The 16699-nt window shown below is 39.5% G+C and overlaps 2 protein-coding genes and 1 pseudogene across 5 annotated transcripts; all 3 read right to left on the reverse strand.

The window, feature by feature from the left end:
* Positions 1-77: 77 nt before the first annotated feature.
* On the reverse strand, positions 78-4283 carry LOC121048937 (annotated as a pseudogene).
* LOC112173833 (receptor-like serine/threonine-protein kinase SD1-8) lies at positions 2841-5376 on the reverse strand. Its single transcript, XM_040508366.1, has 4 exons — positions 4877-5376; positions 3953-4681; positions 3177-3287; positions 2841-2982 (listed from the first exon to the last, which is right to left on the reverse strand). Exons 1-2 carry the CDS (start codon positions 5298-5300, stop codon positions 4287-4289), a joined length of 819 nt encoding a protein of 272 aa, XP_040364300.1. The 5' UTR covers positions 5301-5376; the 3' UTR covers positions 2841-2982; positions 3177-3287; positions 3953-4286.
* Positions 5377-5900: 524 nt separating this feature from the next.
* Positions 5901-11662, reverse strand: LOC112171969 (receptor-like serine/threonine-protein kinase SD1-8). 4 transcript variants are annotated; one of them, XM_024309101.2, is made up of 9 exons: positions 10511-11064; positions 9828-10304; positions 9585-9743; positions 8662-8772; positions 8227-8468; positions 7773-7986; positions 7422-7659; positions 7054-7204; positions 5901-6957 (listed from the first exon to the last, which is right to left on the reverse strand). In XM_024309101.2, exons 1-9 carry the CDS (start codon positions 10941-10943, stop codon positions 6649-6651), a joined length of 2334 nt encoding a protein of 777 aa, XP_024164869.1. In that variant the 5' UTR covers positions 10944-11064; the 3' UTR covers positions 5901-6648. The 4 variants fall into 4 exon arrangements, with proteins under 4 accessions (XP_024164869.1, XP_040364298.1, XP_024164867.1 ...); XM_040508364.1 differs by adding an exon at positions 11453-11662 and having other exon boundaries at positions 5907-6957; positions 9585-10304; positions 10511-10795; XM_024309099.2 differs by having other exon boundaries at positions 5907-6957; positions 9585-10304.
* Positions 11663-16699: the final 5037 nt, after the last annotated feature.

Below are 16699 nucleotides of genomic sequence, written 5' to 3' on the forward strand. Positions count from 1 at the left end.
AGTCCCTCGAGCAAAATATTTGACGATATTTCCCACGGGATTGGTCAGAACTCAGAAATTATAGAGACAAACGCATATCATTGAAAAGTTTTCTTTTCTTTTTGGTAATTCATATCATTGAAAAGTTGTACAAGGAACCTAATAGAAAACTGGAAATATCGATCATCCTACCAAGGACACCTCTGTTACCATTGCTCCACGAACTAGCTAAAAGAGTTGAAAACAATTGTACAATGCAATCCTGCATCGGCAATGATGGCAGGTTACTCGGTCAAAATTACCGGTAACTTAGTCTTAAAAGAAAAGACATGAATGAAATTTGACGGTCTTCCGTGGTAGCGGTCAGAACACAAAGCGAATAAGAAAAACATTGATCACTGAAAGATTAGTGAAACTTCTAGAGCGTAATGGTGATGTATTGGGTAAGACCACACTTTCTTGACTGTCGCTATCGTGGAAGATCGTCATATGAACAAAACTGTATATCACAATCGATCCTTCTGAAGCTAACTATTTACCTGGAGATAAATACAAAACACAATTGACATTCAAAACAACAAACATGGCATGCAACATACAATAGGAAAAGGACAAGCTGGTGGTTTTTACCTTCTGAAAAGAAAAAGATCGAACCACCCAGATGTAAAGATGACCACTACAGTCATCACTGAAATCTGAAAATTTCAAAGTCTTCTCCTTCGCTATTCTTTAACAGCATCCACTCATTTTCTAATGAAACCCATCTGAATAAGCATCCACTCATTTTCTAATTGAAAAAAATTCCTGGGATACCAAAGTCAAAGACAGCATCTTTAAGGCTTTAACTGCTTATGCAGAAACGCTTAAACCGAAACGGAGTTTAGCAAAAGCGCTTCCTGGGTTCGTAGTCGGGCTGTTCCTCTGCAATCGTTTTATGCTAAGTATTCAAAATGTAACTCGGCACACGTATCACACTTGTAAACATCACCCTCGAGAAATGTTGCTACTAAATAATGTGTACAAAAACTTTGATGGTTTGATTATTGTTACAGGTGCATTTTCTTTTGTATTAGTTACAACTTCTATACAAGTAAAACATAATATTCTACAGTGTGATATCAGTATTATTAACTGCAAAGCCCGGTGAAGTTCAATTTTTGCTACCTGCCATGCACTTGTGAAATGGTTAGATCATTCTGAGAGTAATGTCTTTGCCTACTTGAAGATGAATCTGCATCAGTCGAAATTTGCTGACTCAAAAATGCAGGTTCTTTAGGAAAAGGCAGAGCAAATGACTGATTGCTTAGCAGAGAAACTACATCAGACATGTTTGGTCGATCAATAGCTCTTTCTTGCACGCACAGAAGACCCATCTGTATGTATCTCATAACTTCACTGCTCGAACAAGAAGCACGCAGTGTCAAATCCATCAACTCCATGCCATTACCTTCTTTCCACAAAGTCCAAGCCTAAGATAATTGAATTTCACAAATGTTAATTAGAAACAAATTTATGTTGACATATAATAAATAGTGATTGGATCAATTCTGGCCTGATTTACAAGAGTTGCTTACTTTGCCCAGTAAGTTCAGAGAATGATCAGCTTCAAAGAAGGCAATATTCTTCTTGCCAGTAATAATCTCTAATACGATCACCCCAAAGCTAAACACATCGGATTTTTCAGAAAAGAGGCCGTCCATGGCATACTCCGGTGACATGTAACCACTAATAATCAGAGGACAAAATGCATTAGAAAAGGAAGGAAAGTTGGACTAACATCGTTTACAAAGTTTTACACATATGATGGATCCCAATTTAAATAGAGACGCCAACAGCAATGTGTTAGTAAATGCAGTAGAGATAGTTTTGTTGTAAAAAGAAACCAAACCATATGAGCATGTAAATCTCAAGCTACAGAACATTTTACTTACAATGTACCAACAACCCGGTTTGTTTTGCCTCTAGTGTCATTGTCCCCGAAAATCCTTGCCATGCCAAAATCAGAAATCTTTGGGTTCATGTCACTGTCCAACAGGATATTACTGGACTTTAAATCGCGGTGAATGATCCTTAATCAGGAGTATTTGTGAAGATATAGAAGGCCTTGAGCAATCCCTTCCACAATGTTCACACGCTTTCCCCAATCCAAAAGTAACCGTTTGGTTGAATCTGCACCAATTCCTCTCAAAATGTGAACCTCAACAAACATATGAAAAGAAGATCACAAGAATAGGGAGCATATATGACATGTTGCATGCTAATGGAGATCATGCACTAACCAAAAATGAAAAAGTCCAGGCTTTTGTTGGGCATGTATTCGTAAATTAGTATACTTTCTTCTGATTCAATGCAGAATCCCAAAAGCCTAACCAAGTTCCTGTGTTGGAGATTACAAATCACTGAGACTTCATTTTTGAATTCCCCTGACCCTTGGCGGGAAATTTTGGACAGTCTTTTCACTGCAATTTCTTGTCCTTCTACTAGGAGCTTACCCTGTTTTCATAATGTAAAAAACATTTTGGAGGTTAAGAAGATATTCACAGTGCCAAATAAATTGCAGGGAAATGTTTTCTTGACAGACTGTTGTGCATGTTATATATGCTGCTGCAATGTCATTCTGGGTCACTGATTGGTGAACTCATTTTTGAATACCAGATTGACATCTCAGAAACTTAACATGCCGATTATCTGGTAAGGAAGCATTACTAAAGAAGAAAAGAAAATATTATGACTGTTAACCAATTAAGTGAAGCAAGAACTGAAGCCTTGCCTTATAGACAGGCCCAAATCCACCTTCCCCGAGTTTATTAGACTCTGCAAAGTAATTTGTTGCAGTCTGTATCGTAGAAATACTAAACAAGGGCAGATCCTGATCCTTCTGCCTGCCTAACTCCACGTTATTTGCACCTCTAACTGCATTCTGCTGAACTGGTGACGCATTAGTCGCCCTTTGGAATAAACTCTCTTGGTCCAAATTGATAATGCCTTCTGTTACTGAGTCTTCTGATTACATTAATTACACAAGGTTGGCCTTTTTCAGTAGGGAAAAAATGACGGACATAAGGTGTCATAGATAGTTTTAGGGGAGCGCTCTTCGCACTCACTTTACTTCCCTCACTCCAAAAGTGTGCAGGAATATTGTAAAAGAGTGCAAAATGGTACGCCCCTATAAATCCAACAATCAAATTAACTCTAACCTTTGTGTCCCTTTCTCCAACGCAGATAGCAGCATTAGGATAAAGGAATAAGAACCAAGAGGGTAGCCAAAGAAACTGTGAGAGCTAACCCGAGTTTCCACTTCTTACCACCTGAATAGTGAAGACAATGGCAGCATTTTGTTGGTAAGTTGTATATAACATTTTTTGCTTCACATAAAGGAGCTGTACCAACTTTCACTAATTTTAAGAAATTAAAAGAATAATAATTTTCCTAAACAACAAACATATGAGAAAAGAAGTCTAAAACCACTAGATGGGTATTCACTTCAACAGCAAGTCTTCAGTATTGACTCCAATTATGATCTGTCCAGCAGACCTCTACTATTTGCCAGAATATCATAACTCCCAGCAACCTTCTAAACTACTGAACAAATGACAACCCAAGAAAAAAATTGCAGACTGTCCGATAATAAAACATTTACACTCATAATATATGTCAATGCCAACTACTGAACAAATGATTTAAAACATAGACTAGCTGGGACTCTTTGTGTAACATATCTGCACACAGTCTGGCTTTTAAGCAGACCGTGTCAGCACCCCTTCACAGTACGGGCGAGCATCAGTTTTGAAATTGATCCCCTCAGTTGGCTTGAAGGAGTTGCTTTTTTCAATTCAAGGAATGAGGTCAAAACCAGAACTCCTCCAAGTCAACTATTTGGTGTCACAACCAGAACCCTTCTAGCCAAACCAAAAAGGCTTTGGTTTTGTTAACAGATTTCCAATGTTCATAAGAGAATTGTTTACTGGCATACCATTTGTAGCAGCAGTACCGCGGATGTAAATAATCCCTGGCCCTTTTACTATGGTCTTCCATAGATCCTGCTTACTCCCATAATAAAGTTGGCATTCTTGATCATTCTGAAGTGAAGCAAATGCAGTGCAAGAACAATTGCTCTCACACAATGTTTCACAACCACTAGGCCCCGTATTAATGGCACCAATGTTAAATGTAGATGGCAGTGATCCCTCAATCTGTGAAAAGCTATCACCATCCTCACACATAGATGGTAGGGAAGTCAAGCACCTCCCAGTTGAATTTTCACACAGGGCATGACTCACAGAAGAAATCTTCCCATCCACCATAAATTACTGATCTAGTTTTCCCGTGGAAGCCATCACAAACCACACGATGTCATAATTCTTATTGCCTCTAAAATTAAAGTAGGCTTCATCTGCAGTGGAATGGTGACTAAAATTGTAGTCATTTCCACTTGTTGAGTTGTCAAAAATAAACCGCAGGTTATGTCCATCCCAAAACCCAATATCCATTCGAACTTTATCTCCTCGCCAGACCTGAATCTTTGTAAAGTTGATCCTGTCCATGGTTAAGGTGAAAAGGCCACGAGCAGGGCTTTGGGGGCTTACCCAAGAAACAAAAAGGTGAAAGCTTGGTTGGTTAGTGTTTAGTGCAGACCAACCAAGTTTCATCCCAGGAAGATAAGTATCAGTTGGATTATCAAAACTTTGCCATAGAACAGTACCTGTAGGATCAAGTATCACAGTTTACTGTTGAAGGTCTGAAATAAACATGTCATGGGAATCCAAAGAAAATTATATATGAAAACGGTTTAAGTGAATTCTGCTAAGAGAAAATATGAAAATGTTGTATCAAATTTACTAGTTAGAAATAGAAACAGTAGAGAAACTTCAAGACATTATCAAATTTCAGACCATACCTGTATATTCTTCTTTAAGGACAAAATTTCCTGAATCAAGAAGTGTTGCAGTTGTGTTTATGGCTGTGGCAACATTTCCAGAATTGAGTAGCCAAGGAACTTGACGTCTGTCCATGAAAACCAGATTCCCAGATCGTATTTGAAGAATACCTGAGGAATCTGATATGGGAATTTCACGGTTACCAACCCAGACAACCTTGTTCTTATCGGCTTTGAACCAAATGCCAATATAATAATTGCCTGAAAAGTCATCACCGAAGAAGCCAAGCTCAAAAATCCTACCAGCTGAAACCAAGGTTTGATTATTTGTTAGTGTTTCTTCAGGTGTAAGTGTATCAGTTAATGCATGAGATGAAAATGAAAAGAAGGTATAGGATGATATCAAACAAACAATATGAAGAAATTCTCCTTTGATGCTGGCCATTGTCTGTAGCAGAGACAATGTGTAAAGCAAAGCTGATAAACTAATTCAAGCTAGAGGTCCAGATGAAGACCCAACTAGATGGGAGCTAGCTAGCTGTAGCTTTTTATTTAATTTCTAAATTAATAATATAGTTTTCCTTCATCCTCACTACTACATGTTCTCTTAGTCAACTGTTTACTGGTTCTTTATCCTGAAAAGATCATTCTTGTGTTGATCTTCCAGCCTTAAAGGAAATAAAATATCAGTTTAAACATAATGGAAACTCCTGGATCATAAATGCTTAATGGTTAAGTTTTAGGGTTACTAAATTAAAAAGCCTTTCTGCCTTGCATAGGAAATTTCCAAACTTCCAATCGGTCAACTATGAATACACATGTACATTATCAGAATGCTTATGAAGTCAACTTGTGATAGTAGTGACCCTGAATGACTATCAATACGTGTCATGGTCCATGAGAACCAAATTCCCAGACCGGATTTGACGCCGGCTGAATAAATCCAAAACAAGAACCATGCAACACAATAGGAAACCCAGAACCATATGGTTTGTACCTTTTGCTTTCCATAAGAACGCAGACGTGGAGATCATAGCTTGAAAACCATCTTCAATCTATCTCCATGTTTGCAGTAATGGTAATGACGATACAAAACCATTGCTGGACAGTCCAGTGCTCTGTAGCTTCCTCCTCCATGAAATCCCAGAATCTGAAAACAGAGGGCAGTCATGTTTTTCTGAAATACAACCTCTAAATTGAAAGAAAAAAAAGATAGAAATTGTTTTCGAGCAAAAGTGAAACGGAAGAAGTTAAGTTACACAACCACAGAGAGAGATCTTCCAACAGCTTTGCCTCTTGAGCAGGGAAATTGGTGTCTGCGACTGGTATGCCACTGGATTTCAGTGTCCAGCACACTCCAAGTGGCACACATGCATATGTTGTTATAAAAGTGATACCTAGGCAATAACTTGACCAATAATATGGGAGAGAAACACTATATATTCTCTGAATTCCTGTTTCTATTAAAAATGTATTTGATACTATAATGCAGTCCATATAGTTTTTACTGATCCTGATTATTGTTCAATTACTTTTCGATGCTGCAAACACAAAAGGAATTGGCCAAAAAGAATATAAACATTTCCGTACCAATGGGCACCTCTATGATCACACTATGGTAAGAGCTGTGATTATGGATAAAAACTGCGATTCCCTTTTGCATTACATTACACTTTTTTTCTTTCTTTTCTTTTTTGAAAAGGCATTACATTACACTTTTGATTCAAATAAAATCATCCCTACGAAGGCAGCAGCAATATTATTAATTGCAAAGCCCAGTGAATTCTAACTTGCTACCTGCCATGTTCTTCTGAAATAGTCATGTCATTTTGAGAGTAATGTCTGTGCCTACTTGAAGATGAATCTGCATCAGTTGAACTTAACTGACTCAAAAATGCAGGCTGTTTGGGAAGTGGCAGAGAACATGACTGATTGCTTAGCATAGAAATAACATCTGACATTGTTGGTCGATCAGTAGCTCTTTCTTGCACACACAGAAGACCAATTTGAGTGCATCTGATAGCTTCACTGCTTGAACAAGAACCACCGAGTGTTGGATCCATCAACTCCATGCTACTGCCTTCTTTCCACAGATTCCAAGCCTATAATAATAGGATTAAAAAATTGTAGCTGTAAATACATGTACAGATATAAAAGTGAGCGGAGAAGTTCGGGGTTGATTGACTGAAGTTGCTTACTTTGCCAAGTAAGTTCAGAGAGTGATCTGCCTCAAAGAAGGCAATATTCTTCTTGGCACTTATGATCTCTAATAAGATCACCCCAAAGCTGAACACATCTGACTTTTCAGAAAAGAGCCCGTCCATGGCATACTCAGGAGACATGTAACCACTGACAATCAGAGGCCAAAATGCATTAGAAACAAAACGAAATAGTAAAGCTATGTATACCATATTCGTTGTCTACAATATCTTATTATGAAAATGAATTTAATGAGAGATGTGACAATCAACGTGATTATGAATGACTTTACAGTATAAGGAAACCAAATCAAATGTATATTTAGCATGTATTGTCGAAAAGCGCATGCTGCAGAACATCTACTTACAATGTGCCAACAACCCTGTTTGTTTTCCCCTTAGAGTCATTATCCCCAAAAATTCTTGCCATGCCAAAATCAGAAATTTTTGGGTTCATGTCACTGTCCAACAAGATATTGCTGGGCTTTAAATCACGGTGAATGATCCTTAATCTTGAGTATTTGTGAAGATATTGAAGTCCTTGAGCAATGCCTTCAATAATGTTGATGCGCTTTCTCCAATCCAAAAGGACCCGTTTGGTTGAGTCTACCCAATTCATTTCAAATGTGATCAAAGATACGGAATTACGGAACATAAAAGATAGCAAGAATCGGAACATGTAGGACATATTCAAAACTAAAAAGAGATCATGCACTTACCAAAAATGAAAAAATCCAGGCTTTTGTTGGGCATATACTCATAAACAAGTATACTTTCTTCTGCTTCAATGCAGCATCCAAAAAGCCTAACCAAGTTCCTGTGTTGAAGCTTACAAATTACTGAGACTTCATTTTTGAACTCCCCCAACCCTTGACGGGAAATTTTGGACAGTCTTTTCACTGCAATTACAGGTCCTTCTACTGGTAACTTCCCCTGTTTCAATACAATAAAATATATTCAAGGTTACTAAGAGGATCTTGACAATGCTAAAAACAAAATTGCAGGGAAATACTTTCTTGACACAGATAGTTTGTCTTGTTATAATGATGCTAGGGTGTCATTGGTCCATTGATCAGATGGACTAGAATGTGCCAGATTGAGTCGTTTAACATAATATGCATTATTCAAAATTACAACAATCAGTCATGTAAAGCCAGGGAATTGATGCCTTGCCTTATAGACAGGCCCAAATCCTCCTTCCCCAAGTTTATTAGCCTCCGCAAAGTTATGTGTTGCAGTCTGTATGGTAGCAAAGCTAAACAAGGGCAGTTCTTGATCCTTCTGTCTGCCTAATTCCAGGTTATTTGTACCTCTGACTTCATCATGACGAAGTTGTGACTCATTAGTTCCCATTTGGAATAAACTCACCAGATCCAAATTGATAATGCCTTCCCGTCTGGTTACTGGATCCTCTGCTACATCGATTACACAAGGTTGCCTTTTCAGTCACAAAATTATGGCAAGAATCATAGGTACATAACATATACAGAACATGTCGAACAAAGAATTATTTAAGAGAGCAAAATAGTACTGCCCTAATTTTTAGCTCCAACAATTACATTTATATATCAATCTACTCAACCTAATAACAATCAAATTAACTCACACCTTTACGTCTTCTTCTCCAACGCAGATAGCAGCATAAGGAGGTTGGAATAAGAACCAAGAGGGACGCCAAAGGAAGGACGGTAGCCAACCAGAGTTTCCAGTTCTTAACATCTGAAGAGTGAAAATGCCACCATTTTGTTGGTAAATTTCATATAACATTTGTTGCTGTGCAGAATATCTGTACTATTAACTCTAACAAAATTAGGAATTAAAAACAAAATTTGCCTTATCAACCCCATATTAAAAAAAAAGTACAAACAAATCGATGGGGTAACACTAACTCTTCCGTAACAAGTCTTGACTTAGGGTCTAATGACCCAGTTTGCAATCTCACCAGTGAAGCCTTTCTACTGCCAATACAATAATCAAGTCCTGTAATTATGATATTGAAAGGCCATTATCTATTGAACTGCAGCTACAGTATGGACCTGAATATCATTTTAGATTTCAACTCTCCTACAATTTTTTTGTATTAAAACAGATTCATTCGCAGAAAGTCCATCAACCTAATCAAAGAATTCCAAACCCTTGACATTATCCAATAAACAACATTTTTTTAACAAATTTTGAGGACTGATGATTATTGATTAAACTATGCACCAGTGTAAGCGATTGAACTAATTGATTGTCACCATCAATCCTACCAAATGAAACATATTGTAAGAACTTTTATTGTATAAATCTATTATGGGTGGTGCAAACCAGAAGTTGGAGACCTAAATATATATTTAGAACCACTCAGTTTTGAAACAACTTGTTAGCTGAAGTTAACTTCTTATACAACCTATCGATCAAGTTGGTTATTGTTTGAAAGTGTGGTCTAATACCGTCTAAAACTCCAAATTGACAACCTGACAGCAAAGCAGTAGGCTGTCTCAAAAAACCAATAAAATTACAATCTTGTTCTGAAATTTCCAACTTACCACTTGGAGCACCACCGCGGATGTATATAATTCCTGTCCCCTTCTCTATGATCTTCAATAAATCATGTGTCCTCCCGTAATAAAGTTGGCATACTTGATCATTCTGAGGTGAAGCAAATGATGTACAAGAACAATTGCTCCGGCACCAAGATTCACAATCTGCAGTCCCCATATTTATAGAACCACTATTAAAAGTAGAAGGCAGTGAACCCTTCACCTGTGAAAAACTATCACCATTCTTACACATAGACGGTAGGGAATTCAAGCAGCTCCCAGTTGGATCACACACAGCATTACTCACAGAAGAAATCTTCCCATCCACCATATAATACTGATCTAGCTTTCCCGTGGAAGCCATCACAAACCACATGAGGTCATAATTCTTATTCCCACTAAAAGTAAAGTAGACTTCATCTGCATTGGAGTGGTAACTAAAATTGTAGTCATTTCCACTTGTTGAGTTATTAAAGATAAACCGCACATTATGTCCATCCCAAGACCCAACATTCATTTGAATATTTCCTCTCCAAACCTGAAGCTTTGTAAAGTTGATCCTGTTCATGGTTAAAGTAAAGTTGCCAAGAGCAGGATTTTGGGGGTTGACCCAAGAAACAAAAGCGCGAAAGATTGGCTGGTTACTGTTAAGCTGAGACCAACCAAGTTTCATCCCAGGAAGATAAGTATCAGTAGGAATATCAAAACTTTGCCATAGCATAGTACCTGTATGATCCAAATAATTAAATATAGCTGTTAACGGACATGTTGAGGGTCTGAGATAAAGACTGTTATTGGAATTGAAAGAACTATACATCAAAATGGTTTTGGAGTCAAATCTGCTCAAAGAAATTATCAAGATGGTGTATGTAACATCAATACTTGTTAGAAACAGAAACATTAGGGAAGCTTATCAAAAGTGCAAATCATGCCTGTATTTTCTTCTTTAAGGATAAAATTTCCAGAGTCAAGAAGTGTTGCGGTTGCGTTTATGGCCATGGCAACATTTCCTGTACTGACTAGCAAAGGGTTTTGACGGCGGTCTATAAGAACCAGATTCCCAGATAGTATTTGAAGACTTCCTGAAGCGTCCAATATGGGAACTCTGCGGTTACCAACCCAAACAACCTTGTTTGCATCGGCTCTGAACCAAATTCCTAGATAGTAACTACCTGAAAAGTCACTTTTGAAGAAGCCGAGCTCGAAAACTCCACCAGCTGAAACCAGGGTTTGATTGACTGTAAGTGTGTCTCCGGGTGTTAGTGTGTCTGTTGCAAAAGATGAAGATAAAAAGAAGCTAAATAAAAATATGAAGCAGATAAGAGGACACAATTCTTTTCTGATGATAACCCTCGTGCTAGGCATTGCCTCCTGAAGAGAGAAAATTACAAAGAGAAGTTGATGGCTAAACTCCAGCTAAAGGTCTCCAGCTGAGAACAGAACTAGCTAGCTTGCTAGTTTTTGATATTCTAGGAATAATGTTTTCCTGCATCCTCATTAATATGAATTTGTTAGTCACTAGTTCCTGGTTCTTTTTTTCAGAAGGACCCAATTCCGTGTTGATTCCTCCTTCCAGGAAGTCATAGATAATTAAATATATTTTTTTACTTAAGCATATTGAGAAACTCGATCTAACTCGATCCTGAAGCCTACTAGTCAAGTATTCAGATTAAAAAAATTCAACACAGTTCTAGCCTGCATAGGGAAATTCCAAACGGTCAACTATGAATCCTCAATGTAAATGATCACAATGCTGATGAAGGCAACTAGAAATTTACCCGCAAGATGAGATCAAAACAGCATAGTTGAAATCCAGAACGGGAAAAATGACATGAACACACAATGGGAAAACCATCAAGTCAGGTGGTGTGTACCTTCGAATAGGTAAAAGCCCAGATGTAAACTTGAGAAGCCCACATGTTAAAACTTTGGGGTCAAATTAACCCAAGATGAAACCTTTCTTCTGGTTTTGGGTGGCTCTGCATGTTCTGTTGACTCTCTGAATTTTTGGCTGCTCTTCCTTGCTTGATCAAAAGGGCCGTTAGCCGTTCCAGTTTGAGTCTGATTCCGTCGGGCTTCTCAACAGTGCCATAAAATATATATAACTTAACACCTTCCGAAAGACGATCGAATACCTAAAGCTGCGGCTATTGCCATTTGTGCGTATTTTTTCATTTTTTTGTTTATTGCAAGAATGATATAGGTTAATGCAAAATTATGATATAGGACAATAAATTATTAAAAATTACATGTTATTTTTCGTACTGCATCCTAAACTAAGCCTTTATTCTCACTCTCATCATTTATAGTTAAATTTTACATTTCTCAGCATCTATCATCAAATTTCATTATTTCTATGATTTTTAGATCATAACATATTCTAGTTTGCATTTTGTTCCAAACTTCATCTGCTAAACATTTTTGTCTTATTCAGTGGACATTGTCATATTATTAAATAATTTGAATGATTTTGTCACTATAGAATCGTTTGGTAAAATTTTACCGAACTCAAAAGAGATTATTTAGTAGAGTACTGCCGAGCATTTTATGAGCTATCAGTAAATACCAACCGAACATATGAAATTATGAAATTTTTTTTTTTAAAGTTATAGTGATAGTTTCTCCCTTTTTATGATAGTATAGAAATAGTAATCCAACATTTTTTTTTTATAATAATAGTAATAGTAATCCAATATAGTACGAGTAGAATCAATGATTCACAGTTTCACACAATCTGTCAATGCATTTGGTTGAGAAGTCAATGGCATAAAGCTGCCATACGTGAACGCCTCTAATTTTGACTTTGGGTTAGAAAGCAGAGACGACACATATTCGTCTGGTCTGCCATTCAATTACCTACCGACGGTCGGGGATCTCGAGACATTCATTCAAGGACCATGCGAAATGGCCAGACTAGAAAAGTTACAAGCTCCAATATCCCAAAAAGGCACGTAGTTGCGGCTGAGGACTAACCTAACCTAAGGGATACATGACGATCAACTTTCTTAGCTGAGTTGCATGAATCGTCTGTAGAGGAATTATTTTGTCCATCCGGGAGCACCACGTGGCACTGCTATGTGATATGTGATAGTCTTAACCAATAATATCATCAGAATTTGGTGGGAACTATGCATGGAGTGAAAAAAAAAATTAAATTAAGAGACCAATAAGAAATACGGTTAAATAATGTTTAGTACCTTGTGGTATGGGCCAAACATCAATTCAGTCTCTCGACTTTTGATTTCATCAAAAACATTCCCACAATATCATCTTCTCGTCCAATAGGTTCTTTCGACTCAATTCCGTCAATTTCAGACGTTAAGTGCTGACATGACATTTCCAACTCATCAAAAGTAGGGTCCACACGGAAGTGAAATTCCCAAATTGACTATGGCCAACTGAATATGGAAAAAATCCAAAACAAATTCCGGACTTTGAGGTTAGAGAGACTCGAAACCCCCCCTCCCCCCTTACGCATATGCAAACGAAAGCCCCAACCACCAGACCACTTGCATGGTACAGGTATATTGCAAACAAAAACAATATATATATGTACAATAGGTTTAAAAACACTTTGTCATTGTCCTTCTCCACCCACCTCTCTCCTCCTCTCCTCTTTTTCTTCCTTTTCTGCCATGAAAGACCTAAATATAATAAAGAAGGAAGCGGTGGGGGTGACATTTTTTCACAATTAGAGCATAAATCAAGCAATCTCAAAGCTAATTCCGGCAGCGAAGAACAGCACCGCCCGGGCTTGTGATAAGTGGCGGCGATCTTGGCAGCTCTATAAGCCTCAGGCGGCATAACTCCATACACAACAGACACATTAATCCCAGCCTTCTCCCAAATGGCGATGGCCTCACACATTGTGTCCGGCGCCTCCCGTATCATCTTATCGAACCGCGCCCGGATTGAGGTCGACGACGACAACTCATGGAGGAAAGTCTCAGATTTTTTCATCTCTGGCGTCTCTTTCTCGATGACGGCGCATTGCAGAGTGATGGAGGGAGGGGAACGGGGGCGCATGAAGCGCGTGGTGGAGTTGAAGGAGTGGGTTTTGGAGTGGAAAGATGCGAGCTTTGGAGATGGGGAGAGGAGGGTGAAGGAGGAAGAAGATGAGAGTGTAGCTGGTGGCGGCATTGCAGTGGATTTCGAAGTGGGGATTTCAAAGTCTGTGGCTTTGTGTCATATACTCATATTAGCAATGACTGAGAGAGAGGGAGCATATTGAAAATGGGAAAGATGGGAATCATGATATGATAAGGCGCCACAGACGACGATGACAAAGTGTTTTTAAACCTATTATACATATATATATATTATATATTATTTTTGTTTGCAATATACTAATATCATGCAAGTGGTTTGGTGGTTGGGGGATTTTATTTGCATATGCGGGGGGGGGGGGGAGTGGAGGTTGGGGAGACCCAATTTCCATATTCATTTGGCCAGGGTCAGTTTGGGAATTTCACTTCCATGTGGGCCCCACTTTTGATGAGTTGGAAGTTTCATGTCAGCACTTAACGTCTAAAATTGACGGAATTGAGTCGGAGGGACTGGGGTGAGGGTGTGGGGGGGGGGGGGGGGGTGGGTGGGAGTGGAGGTTAGGGAGACCCAATTTCCATATTCATTTGGACAGGGTCAGTTTGGGAATTTCACTTTCATGTGGGCCCCACTTTTGATGAGTTGGAAGTTTCATGTCAGCACTTAACGTCTAAAATTAATAGAATTGAGTCGGAGGGACTGGGGTGGGGGTAGGGGGGAATGGAGGTTGGGGAGACCCAATTTCCATATTCATTTGGACAGGGTCAGTTTGGGAATTTCACTTTCATGTGGGCCCCACTTTTGATGAGTTGGAAGTTTCATGTCAGCACTTAACGTCTAAAATTAACAGAATTGAGTCGGAGGGACTGGGGTGGGGGTAGGGGGGAATGGAGGTTGGGGAGACCCAATTTCCATATTCATTTGGCCAGGGTCAGTTTGGGAATTTCACTTCCATGTGGGCCCCACTTTTGATGAGTTGGAAGTTTCATGTCAGCACTTAACGTCTAAAATTGACGGAATTGAGTCGGAGGGACTGGGGTGAGGGTGTGGGGGGGGGGAGTGGAGGTTGGGGAGACCCAATTTCCATATTCATTTGGACAGGGTCAGTTTGGGAATTTCACTTTCATGTGGGCCCCACTTTTGATGAGTTTGAAGTTTCATGTCAGCACTTAACGTCTAAAATTAACGGAATTGAGTCGGAGGGACTGGGGTGGGGGTAGGGGGGGAATGGAGGTTGGGGAGACCCAATTTCCATATTCATTTGGCCAGGGTCAGTTTGGGAATTTCACTTCCATGTGGGCCCCACTTTTGATAAGTTGGAAGTTTCATGTCAGCACTTAACGTCTAAAATTGACGGAATTGAGTCGGAGGGACTGGGGGGGGGGGAGGGAAATGGAGGTTGGGGAGGCCCAACCTCAAAATCCGAAATTTATTTTGGATTTTTTCCATATTCATTTGGCCAGGGTCAGTTTGGAAATTTCACTTCCATGTGGGCCCCACTTTTGATGAGTTGGAAGTGTCATGTCAGCACTTAACGTCTAAAATTGACGGAATTGAGTCGGAGGGACCTATTGGACAAGAATATGATATTGTGAAGGTGTTTTTGATGAAATTGAAAGTCGAGGGACTGAATCGATTTTTGGCCCATACCACATGGTACTAAACAGTATTTAACCCAAGAAATAACTATAAGGGTCCTTGCCCAAAAGCCCCAAAATGAGCCAAACTTTTCCCACTTACCCCAGCAACAGATTTTAATTCCCACTAACCCAATTTGAACTAAAATAACAATTTTACCCTCCATCTAATTAATGAATTACATCCATATGCCATCAATTTTCTCTCCTCTCTCCCTATCCCTCTGCGATCTGCAGTCTCTCTCTCTCTCTCTCTCTCTCTCTCTCTCTCATCCCTCTCCGATCTGCTTTCTCTCACCTCCGTCGTCATTTTCAAATTCTGCCGCCGGTCTCACCAGGCTCGCAACGTCGCCGGAATGGGTTGGGTCGTCGTGGAGGCCAGGAGATTTTGTTGGATCCAGTTTTGGAGATCGTCTCCGAGCGCCTCCGCCTCTGCTTCACCACCTGCGACACCGTCAACTGCACCGACTCCCTCTTTGACAATCTCAACGCCGGCCATGGAGCCGAGGACCGCAAGAAGGACCACCACCACAAAATCATCACCAGCGACTCTTATGCTAGAGACGACGGTGCCGACCCGACCCGGTCAGGGCTTCGCCTTGTTGGAATTCGGATCTTCATGGTTGGTTCCTTATATTCGAGTCTAGTTTGGCAGGTTTGGCACAGTTTCGACTGCAACAAAAATGGAGAAGATGACATGGGTGCCCAGAGCTTTTCTCTGGGTGCCCAGATCAATTTATCTGTTTTTTTTTTTCATAAAATGGTGCAGAATTCCTAGAAAGAAAGAAAAAATGAAGGAAAAAAATGTTCTATTGGGGCAATAGAAGTCTGTTAAAGCGTCTATTGGGGGGCAATAGACTTTTTGAATTGATGTAATATTCTCATTTTTTTCTTTAATCAAAGTTTTATTTATCTAAATCTAAGAAGATTAGTTCCTATTCTGGTGACTGAAAGTTTTATTGGGGGGCAATACATGGCTGATAGTCGTCTATTGGGGGCAATAGACCTCTATTGGGGGGCAATAGATGTTTTGAATTGATGTAATCTCCTCGTTTTTTCTTTAATCAAAGTTTTATTTGTGTAGTTTTAGGAAGATTAATTACTATTTCGGTAATCTAAACGTCTATTAGGGGGCAATAGACGTCTACTGGGGGGCAATACATGGCTGATAGTCGTCTATTGGGGGGCAATAGACGTCTATTGGGGGGCAATAGACGTCTATTGGGGGGCAATAGACGTCTATTACCCCTCTATTAGGGGGCAATAGATGTCTATTGGGGGCAAAAAAACTTTCCGGTGAGATTTTCAGCAAGTTCTAGTGGGCGACAGCCGGTGACCGGATTCCGGCGAAAGTTGGCCGGATTCCGGCGAAAGTTGGCCGGAATCCGGCGACCGGTGACCGGAATCCGGCGACCGATGACCGGATTCCGGCGGCCGGTG

This window comes from Rosa chinensis, chromosome 6 (genome assembly GCF_002994745.2).
Source record: "Rosa chinensis cultivar Old Blush chromosome 6, RchiOBHm-V2, whole genome shotgun sequence".
NCBI lineage: Eukaryota > Viridiplantae > Streptophyta > Magnoliopsida > Rosales > Rosaceae > Rosa > Rosa chinensis.